We start from the raw sequence: 15,000 nt of genomic DNA on the forward strand, positions 1-15,000 counted from the left end.
AAAGCAGTATTTCATATTAAACAATTAGACAGGGTCTCATAATGTAAAATTTAAGACCTTTTAAGACCTTTTTAAGACCATTAAGTATTAAATTTAAGACCTATATCGCAATATCAAAAACACGCGAGAGAAAATGTAAAAGCACAAAATTAGGGGTAAAATAAAGTTATTTAAATTTCGCTCTCTCGCATTACAACGCTCCCGACTTATAAAACTGCGCTTGCGACATGTGTCAGTGAAATAACGGCATACTCTGCCAGCCGAAATAATGTCGCGCGCACTCAAATCGAACTTCCGCAAACACAGCGATGACGTCACATTCGCCACGCGCACTGAGTTTAATAACACAAAGCTGATTGGCTATTGCAAGTTGACTTTTTTGTAGTTGTAATATCGCAAATTACAATTGGACTTGTGAAATAATGAACTACAACACCCCAAAAACCAAGCAACAACAACAAAAATAATTTAAATGAGCATTAGATGTAGCGTTACATGGACATCGCAAAAATAAGACCTGTGCAAAAATATTTAAGACCTAGAATTTAAGGAATTTAGATTTTTTTATTTAAGACTTTAATACTTTTTAAGACCCCGCGGGGACCCTGTTAGAGCCATTTGATCGTAAAGCCCATGTGTTTCCACAATAATAAATGAATGAATCCTCATCTGCAATACTTACTGAATCCAACCATCTTATCAGGCACTTTGAAGTCTTCTGTTATTATAGCCCTACACAACAACATCAGCATTACAAACATGCAGAAACACACAATAATAGCAGAGAATAAGAGAGTCAATAGAATAAAACTCACCTTGTACCATGTACCATTGCACCAAGCTGGTTTGCCACTGCAGGAAACAAAACTTATATATTAATATTACTGTCAAAAATACAAAAAATAATTTGACAGTCTGGCTGATGAAACAAACATTCATAACCTGTATTATAAAAAACTAAAATGAAATCCACATATAAGGAGGTTTAAAGTGTTTTAAAGCACTGTCTGTTGTTGTCAGAGAATCTGAAGCACATGCTGTAATGGCTCCGCCCACTTCTGGAAAGGGGGGCGGGGAGCTGAATCTCATTTGCATTTAAAGAAACACACAAAATAGAAACACAAAAAAAATAGCACATTCTTTTGTGTTCACCCTAAAAAGGAGCTTTTATTATATAAAATAAATAAATAAATAAATAAATAAATAAATAAATAAATAATAAAGCATGGTGTTTGGATTTTCACACACACTTTCTGATAGAAACTTAAACTTATTTTGCACTTTGAAAAATTACAATTTGACTTCTTTAAAATGATGCAGGTTACTGAATAAATATGAAAAAACATATTTTAAACCTCGGCTCTGTGGTTTTACATAATAATAATAATAATAATAATATTAACAATTATTTTGATAAAGTATTATTATTATAGTTTCTTAATTAAAATGAGCAAATCTAAAACAAAAGTGACCCATTCTTGCGATAAAAATTAAAGAAAAAAAATATAAATAGTCTTAAAGGAAACCTAGTTTCAGGAGTACATTTTTGAAGGTTTTAGGACATTAAAATAAACACACATTCCTGCCCAACGCCACCACAAATCAAGAAAGCAATGCCTAATGAATATATGTCTTAATTATACTGGAGGAAATTCATTACACAATATCATGCAACACACACACACACACACACACACACACACACACACACACACACACACACACACACACACACACACACACACAGATTGTTGAAGTGCAGCTCGAGTGTGTTTGAGCTCTGACCACACACACACAGCTTTCACTTCCTGAAGCTCGACTCTAGCGCTGCTTTTTCTGACTGTTTCATGAAGTTTCGCAAGCAGCAGAAGAGCAGAAACTCCAGTCAATGCACAAACATCAAGTCCTGCATGGAGGAATATTCTGCTGCTGTTTTACTTGCACTCATGCTTGATAGTTTAATATAGGACCAGCTTCTGGGATCATTTTCATGATGCAACATTATTTATTTTTATTTATTGTAAATTTCATGTCAGTATATAGGGCAAGGCAAATATACTTGATAAATAAACTTTATCACTAGTGGTAGTATTATTTTTAAAGCTAAGTGAGTGTCTTCAGCTATTTAAACAGTGAGAATTTGAGTATGTTTGTTATTTATTCATGCCACTTGAGCACAGGCTACTTTCATTTTTTATACATATTTTTTTAAATGCCATGTCAGCATCTTAGGGTATTTTTATGGTAAGAAATTGTATGTATGTGTGCACATGCATGTACACTCACTGGCCACTTTATTAGGTACACCTTTCCAACTGCTCGTTAATGCGAGTTTCTAATCAGCCAATCAGATGGCAGCAGCTCACTGCATTTAGGCATGTAGACATGGTCAAGACGATCTGCTGCAGTTCAAAGCGAGCATCAGAATGGGGAAAAAAGGGGATTTAAGAGACTTTGATCGTGGCATGGTTGTTGCTGCCAGACGGGCTGCTCTGAGTATTTCAGAAACTGCTGATCTACTGGGATTTTCACGCACAACCATCTCTAGGGTTTACAGAGAATGCTCCGACAAAGAGGAAATATCCAGTGAGCGGCAGTTCTGTGTGTGCAAATGCCTTGTTGATGAGGTCAGAGGTCAGAGGAGAATGGCCAGACTGGTTCCAGCTGATAGAAAGGCAACAGTAACTCAAATAAGCACTCGTTACAACCGAGCTCTGCAGAAGAGCATCTCTGAACACACAACACGGCCAACCTTGAGGCGGATGGGCTACAGCAGCAGAAGAGCACACCGGGTGCCGCTCCTGTCAGCTAAGAACAGGAAACTGAGGCTACAATTCACACAGACTCACCAAAACTGGACAATAGAAGATTGGAGAAACGTTGCTGCTCTGATGAGTCTCCATTTCTGCTGACACATTCAGATGCTCGGGTCAGAATTTGGCCTCAACAACATGAAAGCATGGATCATCCTGCCTTGTATCAGCGGTTCAGGCTGGTGGTGGTGGTGTAATGGTGTGGGGGAGATTTTCTTTGGGTCCATTAGTACCAATTGAGCATCAACGCCACAGCCTACCTGAGTATTGCTGCTGACCATGTCCATCCCTTTATGAGCACAGTGTCTCCATCTTCTGATGGCTACTTCCAGCAGGATAACGCAGCATGTCATAAAGCTCAATCATCTCAGACTGGTTTCTTGAACATGACGATGAGTTCACTGTACTCAAAAGGCCTCCACAGTCACCAGAGCTCAATCCAATAGAGCAGCTTTGGGATGTGGTGGAACGGGAGATTGGCATCATGGATGTGCAGCCGACAAATCTGCAGCAACTGTGTGATGCTATCATGACAATATGGAGCAAAATCTCTGAGGAATATTTCCAGTAGCTTGATGAAACTACAACACCAAGGATTAAAGCAGAACTGAAGGCAAATGGGGTCCAACCCGGTACTAGTGAGGTGTACCTAATAAAGTGGCCGGTGAGTGTATTTTCATGGCAAACAAATTATGTATTTTTTACTTTTTTATAGTACACTAGTTATTTTTAATGCCATGTGAGCATCTTTACATCAGGCTATTTTTGTATAAAGAAAATGTATTTTTTTTTTATTTATTTTTATTTGTATTTATTTATTGCAAATGTTAGCATGACTAATTTAAAAAAATTGTTTGTATTTTTTTACATAATTTTTTTATGCTATTTTCATGGCAAAAAAAAACTATTTATTTTTTATTGTTATAATTTGTATGCCATGTCAGCATCTTAAGCTGTATTCATGGTGATAATTTGTTTATTTATTTATTTATTGTACGTCAGTTTCTTGGGCTATTTTGCATGATGAACTATTTCATTTGTCTATTTTTTTCATTTTTGTTATTCATTTCAGCATCTTAGTTTACGCTCATGAGCATTAAATGCATCGCTTTAATCACTTATATTTTAGTTGAGTCTAAAGTTGTCTGTATCTTTTATTTTTATTAATATTTCCGATCAATAAAAATATTGCCACAAATTATTTCATGTTTTGCAGCAAGATTGAATCAAAACCTCTATTAAATGAGTCTTTTATTGCCACCAGTATTGAAAGCGTGTATAAAGTGAAGTATTAATGATGTTTAGCATCTCACCTCCTTCATCCAGCGAGCGTTTCTGTGTAGCGTATCCGTACAGCGAAGCATCGACCACTGGAGACGAGTTATTCATGTGCGGCAGCGGCTCGCCACCCATCTTAATCTGCAAACAGCAGAGAGAAAAGACAGATCAACACACAATACACAACACTGCAGTGTGCAAACGCAACGCAAACACACAAACTCTCATCCTACATTATGAAAGACTCAATTCTAACAGGTAAAGTGTGACCCTGATCCATGAAAGCTGTCATAATGTGTTGAGAATATTTTAAAGCCATTTTTGCCATTTCAGTGTTGGGCTAGCTTCTGGAGGACCGTGTGGCTACTTGGCCGTCCTCGTGTCAAGACCATCTCTTTAATTCTGTAACCGTCATTCATCATTGTATTTAATGATTTATTTCATTTTCGAATCTTAGACTCTTTTTTTTTTTTTTTTTACTACTTTATTTTATTTATTATTGTAATGCCATGTCAGCATCTCTGGCTATTTTTATGGCAAATTTATTTATGCCATGTAAGAAGCTTACACTATTTATTTTCATGGAAATTCAATTTAATTTATTTAATAAATATATAGTTTTAATTTTTTAAATGCCTGACAGCATCTCAGACTATTTTCATTGCAATTTTAATTTTATTAATTCATTTATTTATTTATTCCACATCAGCATCCTAGGCAATTTAGGCTATTTAATTTAATTTCATTTAATTTATTAAAACATTTTTATTTTTAAATGTCATGTCAGCATATCAGGCTATTTTCATGGCATTTTTTTTCTTTTCTTTTTTCTTTCTTTATTTAAATGTCATGTCAGCGTCTCAGGCTATTTTTATGGCAATATTAATTTATTTATTTAATAATTTTTTTTGTATTTTTAAATGCCATGAAAGTCTCTCACACGCATCTCAGACTATTTTCATAATTTAATATTTTTTCTTCTTTTATTCATTCTACATCAGCATCTCAGGTTATTTATATGACAATTTAACTTATTTTTTCATTTCTTTATTTATGCCTCATCGGCATCTTACGCTATTTTCACACAAGTTTATTTCATTACATTTTTTTGAAAGCCATGTCAGCATTTTAGGCTATTTTTATGACAAGTTCATTTATTTATTTATTATTTTGATGCCATATCAGGATCTTAGGCTATTTTCCTGGCAAGTTTATTTATTTATTTTTTGATTCTATGTCAGCATTTTAGGCTATTTTCATAAGAATTTTATTTTATTCATTTATTTGATTCTTGTTTTTAAATGCCATGTCAGCATAACAGGCTATTTTTATGGCAATTTCTAATTTATTTATGCCACGTCACCAGCTCAGGCTATTTTCAGAGCAATTTTAATAATTTAATTAATCCATTTTTATTTTTAAATGGCACATCAGCATCTTGGACTATTTTCATGGCAATTGTATTTTATTTATTTCAAAACGTCATGCCAGCATCTCAGGCTATTTTTATGGAAAGAGTTTTTTTTATTAATTTTATTTAAATAATTATTATTATTATTTAAATACCATGTCAGCATCTGAGGCTACTTTTATGGCAATTTTGTTTTATTTACTTATTTATTTTATTGCCACATCAGCATCTAAGGCTCTTTTCATGGAAATTTTATTTTATTCAATTAATTAAAAAAAAGAAATGCCATGCCAGCATCTCGGCTATTTTTATGGCAAGTTTGTTTATTTATTTATTATTGTGATGCCAAAAAAAATATTTATTTATTTAATTAATTTTCATTTTTAAATACCCTGTCAGCATGTTAGACTATTTTTAATGGCAATTGTATTGTATTTTATTTTATTTTATTTACTTATTTTAATGGCACAAGAATTTTAGGCTATTTTCATGGCAATTTAATTTTTTTATTTAATTATTTAATACATTTTTGTTTAAAATACCATGTGAGCAGCTCAGGTTATTTTTATAGCAAATTTGTTTATTTATGCCACATCAGCATCTTAGGCCATTTTCATGGCAAGTTTATTTATTTATTTATTTATTTTGATTCCATGTCAGAATCTTAGGCTATTTACATAGGAATTTTATTTTATTCATTTATTTATTTAATTCTTGTTTTTAAATGCCATTTCAATATAACAGGTTATTTTTATGGCAATTTATTTAAATTATTTGATTATTTTCAGTTTATTTATTTATGCCACGTCAGCAGCTCAGGCTACTTTAATAGCAATTTTAACAAATTAATTAATACATCTTTATTTTTAAATGCCAGCATTTTATTTTATTTAATAAATTTAAAAAAAAAAATTAAATGCCATGCCAGCATCTCGGCTATTTTTATGGCAAGTTTATTTTTATTTTTTTATTATTTTGATGCCATGACAGGATCTTAGCGTATTTTCATGGAAAAAAAAATTATTTTTTAAATGTATTAATTAATTTTTATTTTTAAATGCCATGTCAGCAGACTATTTTTTAATGGCAATAGTATTTTATATTATTTACTTATTCATTTTAATGCCGCATACGAATCTTAGGCTATTTTCATGGCAATTTTATTTTATTTATTTACTTAATACATTTGTTTAAAATGCCATGTGAGCAGCTCAGGTTATTTGTTTGGCAAATTAGTTTCTTTATGCCACATCAGCATCTCGGCTATTTTTACGGCAAGTAAAAATATTTTTATTTTTATTTATATATTATTTTGATGGCATGACAGCATCTTAGACTATTTTCAGGGAAAAAAATTTATTTATTTATTTATTTAATTTTTATTTTTAAATACCATGTCAGCATCTTAGACTATTTTTAATGGCAATTGTATTTTATTTTATTTACTCATTTATTTTAATGCCACATAAGAATCTTAGGCTATTTTCGTGGCAATTTTAATTTAATTTAATAAATTTATTTATTTGAGAAATTTTCCTAATGCCATGCCGGCTTCTGCTATTTGCATCGTAATTTTATTGATTAATAATGAATGAATTAATTTATTTAAATGCCAAATCAGCATCTTAGGTTATTTTTATGGCAGTTATTCATGTTTAATGCCATATCAGCATTGTAATGCACTCTAATGGACAACTGCTTCTCACTCAGGGCTGCTGTTTATGCAAATGAGGGAGAGATGGGCACTAGTGGGCGGGGCTTTCCCCCTCTGAAGACACGTACAAAGAGAGAATGTCAATCACAGTGTTTCATTCATCAAGTCTGATTAGAACAAACACAATAATTCATGCTTCATCATCAGAGTCTACTGGAGATATTCACACACTGCTGACACACATTACTGTGTTTAAACCCCTTACAAAAGTCATTTCTGCATAAGAGGTGCCCTTTAAACGTGTCCGACTGCATTTCAACAGTGCACACAATATCATCAACACTGCTAAACTCAAAGCAAGAGGCCATTTTGAGTGTATGAAGTGAACAAGACACACACACACTCTCTCTCTCTCTCTTCCCTCCAGCTAAAGCCTCTTTCTGGGGAATGCTGGGAAGGAATGTCAGCTATGTGAGAGTGGAATAAATGAGCGACCCGAGGGAAAAACTGCAGCCGAGCGCTCGAGTAGGTAAACAGCAATGCAGACCAACAACTGGACACTTGTTGCCCACACACACATGCGCGCACACACAAATGATTGTTTACACTGAACTCAATGTAGGTCAATGGAGTCCATTAATTACCCATGATGCAACAAGCAGGCCGGCGTGTGTTCATGCTAACACCTAGCAGCGCAGAAAACAAGACTGCTCACTTTTACATGCTCAGGGATTTAATGATGACTGTTGACTAGTGGTGAAACGGATCACGAATCTCACAGTTCGGGTTTCATCGAGCCATGGATCAAACCATTTTTCACATCAGCCGAAAAGGGGAGGAGACTAATGTCATTTGCTTTGCATTTATGACAGAAACAGCACTGCATGAAGACATAATCAGCTGAATAACAATAAACGGAAATATTCAGTGCTGAGAAGAATTCCTAGAGTAGCTGATAACACTGAATGTAGAAATTAACATTATCATGTTTATTTCCAGTCTCATCTCCAATAAATGATGCAGTTATTCACTCATAAATCTTCATGTTTCATCGCTAGATGATCATTTCTGAAGAATTATTCAGTGGTGTGTTTCTGATGGCGAGTTGTTATTGTAATCGCTGCCTACAACTTTTATTTCAGAGTGTCATTAAATGATTTAATCTCTTAGGATCGATAAACATTTGCAAATCAGCATCATTTATAATTGATGTTGCGTGGGTGTTGAGATCCCGATCTTTTAATGATTAATTGTGCAGCTTACACTGAATCAGGCTAAACAAGAGACAGAAAACACCTTTAATAACCCAAGAAACCCTCAACATCCCCAATAACCCACCATATTTTACAGGAAAGCTTTAATGCGTTCATATCTCTTATACATTATAATATTATTTTAAATGACTAAAATGTCAACAAAAGTCCCTTTATTAAACTGCAGATTTAAATGTTCAACATCAGAAGTGGACAGAGCAGAGATCAACATCCCATAATGCAATTCACCATCACAAATAAACCCCTGTGAATCAACTGCTCATTAACTGATAGTCTTTCCGGTGTAACCTCATCTGTACGGCGGACAACCAAACATGCTGATTTAAAAGCATGCAATTTCATCATTCGCGCATGAACACAAACAAGCATTTCTTTAACCCCAGAACCATGCAAACTGTGTCAAAACGATAGGGAGTAGACAGTGTTTTACACACAGGCTGTAAAACGGGCCTGTGATGCTGGACTTGAGCCCAGCTCTATGCTTTTCCTCAGCAGTTGATAAACTCAATGCGCACACAGAGCGTCCAGCAGCTTAAAACTGTAGTGAAACCTACAACCGGTCACAGCTGTCCACTGTGTGTGTGTGTGTGTGTGCGCATGTGTGTGTACAAGGCCATGTGCTTCTCAAACAACGAAAAACAAGCTATGAAATGGAGGCCATGGAGTCTAAAGTTTGCAAGATACTTTCAATACTTACTAAAGCTTATAAAATTAAGAGAAAACTCATTTGCACTGAAATACTACACACAATTAAATGTGTCATGGTAAAATGACTACAAAAAGTGCTTTTTTGAGCAGATTTAGTACATGCAATTCAATTCAGTGCTTATTTGGACCCGTATACTACATGCAATTTAATATGTAATGGTACATTGATTATTTAAAGCAATAAAAGTGCATGTTTGAGAATATATACTACAAGCAATTTATTATGTAATGGTAAAATGACTACAAAAAAATAATAAAAGTGCTCTTTTTTTGAGCAGATAAATCATGCAATTCAACATCTGGACATGTATAGTCAGATATCCTATATGTAATTCAATTCAGTGCTTATTTGCACTGAAATACTATATGCAATTTAATACGTAATGGTAAATTGATTATTAAATGTAAATAAAGCGCTTATTTGAGAAGATAGTACATGCAATTTCATGTGTAATGGTAAATTGATTAATTGAATGAATAAAACTGCATATTTGAGCAGATATAGTACATGCAATTCAATATCCAATATTAAAATAATTATTAAGTGTAATAAAAGTGCTTACCTGCACTGATATACTACATGCAATATGTAATAGTAAAATGAAAAGAAAAATAAGTCCCTTTGAGCAGATACAGTACATGCAATTCAATTCAGTGCTTGACTAATAGGCTGCATTGAACTTTATAAGTAATAGTAAATTGATTATTTGATTAAATAAGTGCATATTTCAGCAGATATACTACATGAAATTCAATAGGTAAAATGACTATAAAAAATAATAAAATAGCTTTTCTGAGCACAGTGCATGAATATATGGTGAGATTTAATATACGCAATTCAATTCAGTGCTTATTTGTAGTAGTATACTACATGCAATTTAATATGTGAAGGTAAAATGAATATTTATTGTAATAAAAGTGCTTATTAGAGAAGATATAGTACATGCAATTTAACAACAGGACATATAGTTAGATATACTACATGCAATTTAATATGTAAAGGTAAAATGACTATAAAAAATAATAAAAGAGCTTTTTTATAATAAAAGCTTTTTTATACTACAGGCAATTTAATATGTAAAGGTAAAATAAATATTTATTGTAATAAAAGTGCTTATTAGAGAAGATATAGTACATGTAATTTAATAAATATTGGCAAATTGATTATTAAAATTAATAAAAGTGCATGTATGAGCAGATATACTACATGCAATTCAATATGTAAATCTAAAAAGGATTATTAAATGTAATAAGTGCTTATTTGCATTAATATACTGCATGCAATTTAATATGTAATGGTAAAATGATTAGAAAAAATAATCAAAGTGCTTTTTTGAGCAGAAATAATACATGAATATACAGTTAGATGTAGTATACGCAATTCAGTTCAGTGCTTATTGCACTAATGCAACATATGTAAAGATAAAATGACTATTCAATGTAATAAAAGTGCTCATTTGAGCAGATAGTACATGCAATTTAATACATATTGGCAAATTGATTATTTAAATTAATCAAAGTGCACATCTGAGCAGATAGACTACATGGAATTCAATGTGCAATGGCAAAATTATTATAAAATGTATGAAAGTGCTCATTTGCACTGATATACTACATGCAATTCAATACAATTTTGAACAAATACACAGATTAAGAAGTTTACTATGGAACGCTTCTAAGACACTGAAGTATTAAGTATTAACTATAAATTACTACACTATTTTTCAGGTGGATTGTTTCGCCATTAGTTTATTTCGCTTCTATGTTCACCGTTGAGGCGCTCTGTCCAATAGCATCTACTAAGAAGGCGGGGCTAAAGATATCACATTCCCATCTGATTGGTCGGATTTGAATAAACAACGCATGCATGCAACCCACGGATGCAGGACAAACAAAATAAACTTAATGCATCACCGAATATTGCATATACTGTTATAGCAAAAATGTAATCGATACAACAGGCATATATTATATATTAAGCTCTCTTAAAACTCTTCAGGATTGTGACTCTCATTAGTGTTGAAAGCAGAAGAGACACAGTCTGAGGCGTACAGTAACAGCTCTGCGAGTATTATTGATCCATCCGGCGCCTCCTTAAAGCTCCGACACTCTGGAGATTTTCCACTGAAGTCATGCAACAAGCAGCCGTTCAGAGACAACACACTCCACACTGCATTAACATCACCACACACACTCTGTACAACCCAGTAATTCCCTTTCAGTCGTGCCTGTACGTGCTGTGCAGAGCTGGGTAGTATTGGATTACATGTAATCTGGATTACGTAATCAGATTACAAAAATCTGGTACTTGTAATTGGAGTAAACTACTTCTAATCAGATTACAGTTACCTTTTATGCAGGGCTTGAAATTGTGACCGTTTTGGTCGCATATGCAGTGGAAATTTCACTAGCGAGAAAACAGTTGAACAGATCATCTGCGGCGCCAGAATGAGATGAGCCTCCTCATTATCAACTTTAACTCTCTACCGTGGATAAGGAAACGTGTTGTACGCACAGACATCCATTAGCCTACAAATAATTAATTTAGTTTGTTAAGAACAATGATTTGCTTCAAAACTGTTTCTAAATTCAGTTCTAATTTCCAGCAAATGAATAAATGAACAATAATAATGAAGTGTGCTCAAAAACCTGAGTTATATCCAAACACACGTGCTGTGCTCCATGTGGTCCAAAACCTGACAGGTGGACAAATCTAAGCTTGTTTTTAATAAAACAAATATAAAAATCAGCATATAATAAATAATACTACATAAAATAACATTAAACAAAAGCAAATTGTCATGAATAAACTGAAAAAGCCCCCTGAGATGAAAGTATGGAGGCAGTGGTGTTTATATTTATGTAGAAAATAATCATTTTTGTAATATTTTATTCCTTTAATTGTTTTCCATTTGTAAAGATATTTGTGTGTTGCTGTACACCCTGTGTGTATTAAGAAATGTTGAAGCGAGGCGCACAACTAACGGGCTTTGCGCTGGACTTTAGACCATCTCTTAGCTGGTCCATTGAGCAGACTATTTTAAATCTTAAAAATAGCAATGCGTCAACAATGCGTCTTAACACACCTACTTTTTTAGAGCAGAACACCTATGGGCGCACATATCAGCGCAAATGCATGTGATATTTAAACAGTGTGCTGCAAAACATCAAAACGACTCTTGCGATAAGCTGAAACTTGCAAACAACTATTGCGTCACGCCTTGCACCGGATGTATGATAGGGCCCAATGTCTCTCTAAATTAGTATAATGTTAGTTTAATAAACAAACATTCGGTTACAAAACAGAGAAACAGTATGTTTTTCTGTAGTAGCCTAAATAAATCTTTCATTCATTCATTTTCTTGTCAGCTTAGTCCCTTTATTAATCCGGTGTGGCCACAGCGGAATGAACCGCCAACTTATCCAGCAAGTTTTTATGCAGCGGATGCCTTTCCAGCCACAACCTATGGGAAACATCCACTCACACACTCAAACACTACGGACAATTTAGCTTACCCAATTCACCTGTACAGCATGTGTTTGGACTGTGGGGGAAACCGGAGTACCCGGAGGAAACCCACGTGAAGGCAGGGAGAACATGCAAACTCCACACAGAAACACCAACTGAGACGAGGTTCGAACCAGCGACCTTCTTGCTGTGAGGTGACAGCACTCTAAATAAATCTTAAACATTAAAGAAATAAATCAGCTGTATCTACAAATATAGCTTATGAATAGCCTTATATTAAACTATGCTTATTAATAAATTAAAGCAACTTATTTTTACATTGTTAACTCCCAAAACACTGTTAACTCATTAATGTGAATGTGTTAAAGAAAAATCATGAACCTTATCCGATTATTTAACTGCATTTTGCAACTCAGAGGCTATTTTCAACTGCAGGAGCACAAGAAACCAAGAAAGATCCCGACTACTGCCAGAAAAGGCAAACATGTTACTGTCCTTCAAACTATTGTATTTTCTTTTACAGGAAAATGTTAATTAATTGTTTTACATCAGTTTTTTTTATTCATTCATTCATTTTTTTGTCGCCTTAGTCCCTTTATTAATCCGGGGTCGCCACAGCGGAATGAACCGCCAACTTATCCAGCAAGTTTTTATGAAGCGGATGCCCTTCCAGCCACAACCTATGGGAAACATCCACTCACACATTCACACACACACACACACACACACACACACACACACACACACTCAAACACTATGGACAATTTAGCTTACCCAGTTCACCTGTACCGCATGTGTTTGGACTGTGGGGGAAACCGGAGGACCCAGAGGAAACCCACGCGAAGGCAGGGAGAACATGCAAACTCCGGACAGAAACACCAACCGAGCCGAGGCTCGAACCAGCAACCTTCTTGCTGTGAAGCTACTGCACCACTGCTTCGCCCAATTTTTTTAATTATAAATGTAATAACAAAATAAAGTGTTGCTTTCATTTTAAAAAAGCACTATAAAAAGTACAGATAAGAGAACCGTTAAAGTACCGAACCGATAAGTGGTATCGATAAAAGTAGTAATAACGTTAAAACCTTAATGATACCCATCCCTACACCTAAAGTTACAAATCACGGCACATCTGATCAGTTTACACTTTTCAAAGAGTGGATAAAAGACCTCCGGCAAGTTAAAGCAATGCAAATGACTACAGCATTCACTGTAAAGCCCGAGTGACGGAGCTTGCAGGTAACAGAGAGAGAGAATTGAGTTTATTGACATTTCAGCTTCTTTGGCTATGTCATAGCAAAAAAAAAAAAAAAAAAAAAACAGATCTCATTTTATAAATACCACTTTTCTATAGTTATAAAAAAATATTCTAACAATTAAACGTCACCAACAGCAATAAATAATACACAAGATAAAAAACAAATACTAATTAATACATAAGATAAAAATCTGAAACAGTTTTTAAGGTTTACTTTTGATACAAATCGAAAAATTTTAGATGGATTCACATTTAAAATATTTTATTTAAAGTCTCTACAGATAAAAATTGTTGTCTGATAACATTTAAAATAGGGCATCACACAAGTATATGCTTAACAGTTTGGTTTCTGTTGCAATATAGACATTTTGGTGGTGCAGGGCTCAACAATAAGGACTGCCCGGTGGCCCGGGGCCAGCGTGAAAGACACTCGGGACAGTAGACAGGATTGTTACTGGCCCCTATCGGCCAGTAACGGTGAGCATGCAATTTTTTTCGTAACATGGTAACAACAATTACAGCGACAAGATGGCAACATCTAACTATGAGGCTAAAAGAAAACGTCAGTTTCTAAAGTCTTGGAAGCAAACAATTAAATGGGTACTAAATTAAGAAACTGGGAAAAAAAAGGAAAAAAAAAAGAAAAAAAAAAAAGATTTGTCAGTTTGGCAAGCCATTTTTATAAAAATAATTTAGAATTGCACTAAAATACCAGCAAATTTTTCATACTGCTCTTTTGTTTGCATAAAATCAAACTAATTTTGTTCATTATACATTTATTAAACTTTTTTTAAATGTTTAAATTCTAGATTCATAGACATTATTTTGCCATATTATTTAAAATATGTGGCTAAGAACTAGCTATTAACTTTTTTTTTTTTTTTTAGGGGGGGCCAGTGAAAATTTTGACAGGGCAAGTAAAAACCTCAACCACTGGCCCAATCGGCAGAGTAGAATAAATCCTTAGCGTTGAACCCTGTGGTGGTTCTCCTTTAAGTAAATGTTAATGTGTGAGTCTTGTGTGTCCAATGCGGCATCTTCAATAAATCATCGTGTCTTGAGGTGAATAATCAATTAGATTTTCTTCCTATTTCTGGCTGGATTTCAAAAAGTTTATTTTCTGAGCATTGACACC

The 15,000-nt window shown here is 34.0% G+C and overlaps 1 protein-coding gene across 2 annotated transcripts in view; it reads right to left on the bottom strand.

The window, feature by feature from the left end:
• Positions 1 to 15,000, bottom strand: part of fubp3 (far upstream element (FUSE) binding protein 3) — a 62,430-nt gene that overhangs the window by 36,649 nt on the left and 10,781 nt on the right. For both annotated transcript variants that reach the window (NM_001007776.1, XM_073950309.1), the window contains 3 exon segments: positions 683 to 732; positions 816 to 852; positions 4,127 to 4,232. In NM_001007776.1, the coding sequence (NP_001007777.1) occupies positions 683 to 732; positions 816 to 852; positions 4,127 to 4,232 (193 nt within the window).

This window comes from Danio rerio, chromosome 5 (genome assembly GCF_049306965.1).
Source record: "Danio rerio strain Tuebingen ecotype United States chromosome 5, GRCz12tu, whole genome shotgun sequence".
Taxonomy (NCBI): Eukaryota; Metazoa; Chordata; class Actinopteri; order Cypriniformes; family Danionidae; genus Danio; species Danio rerio.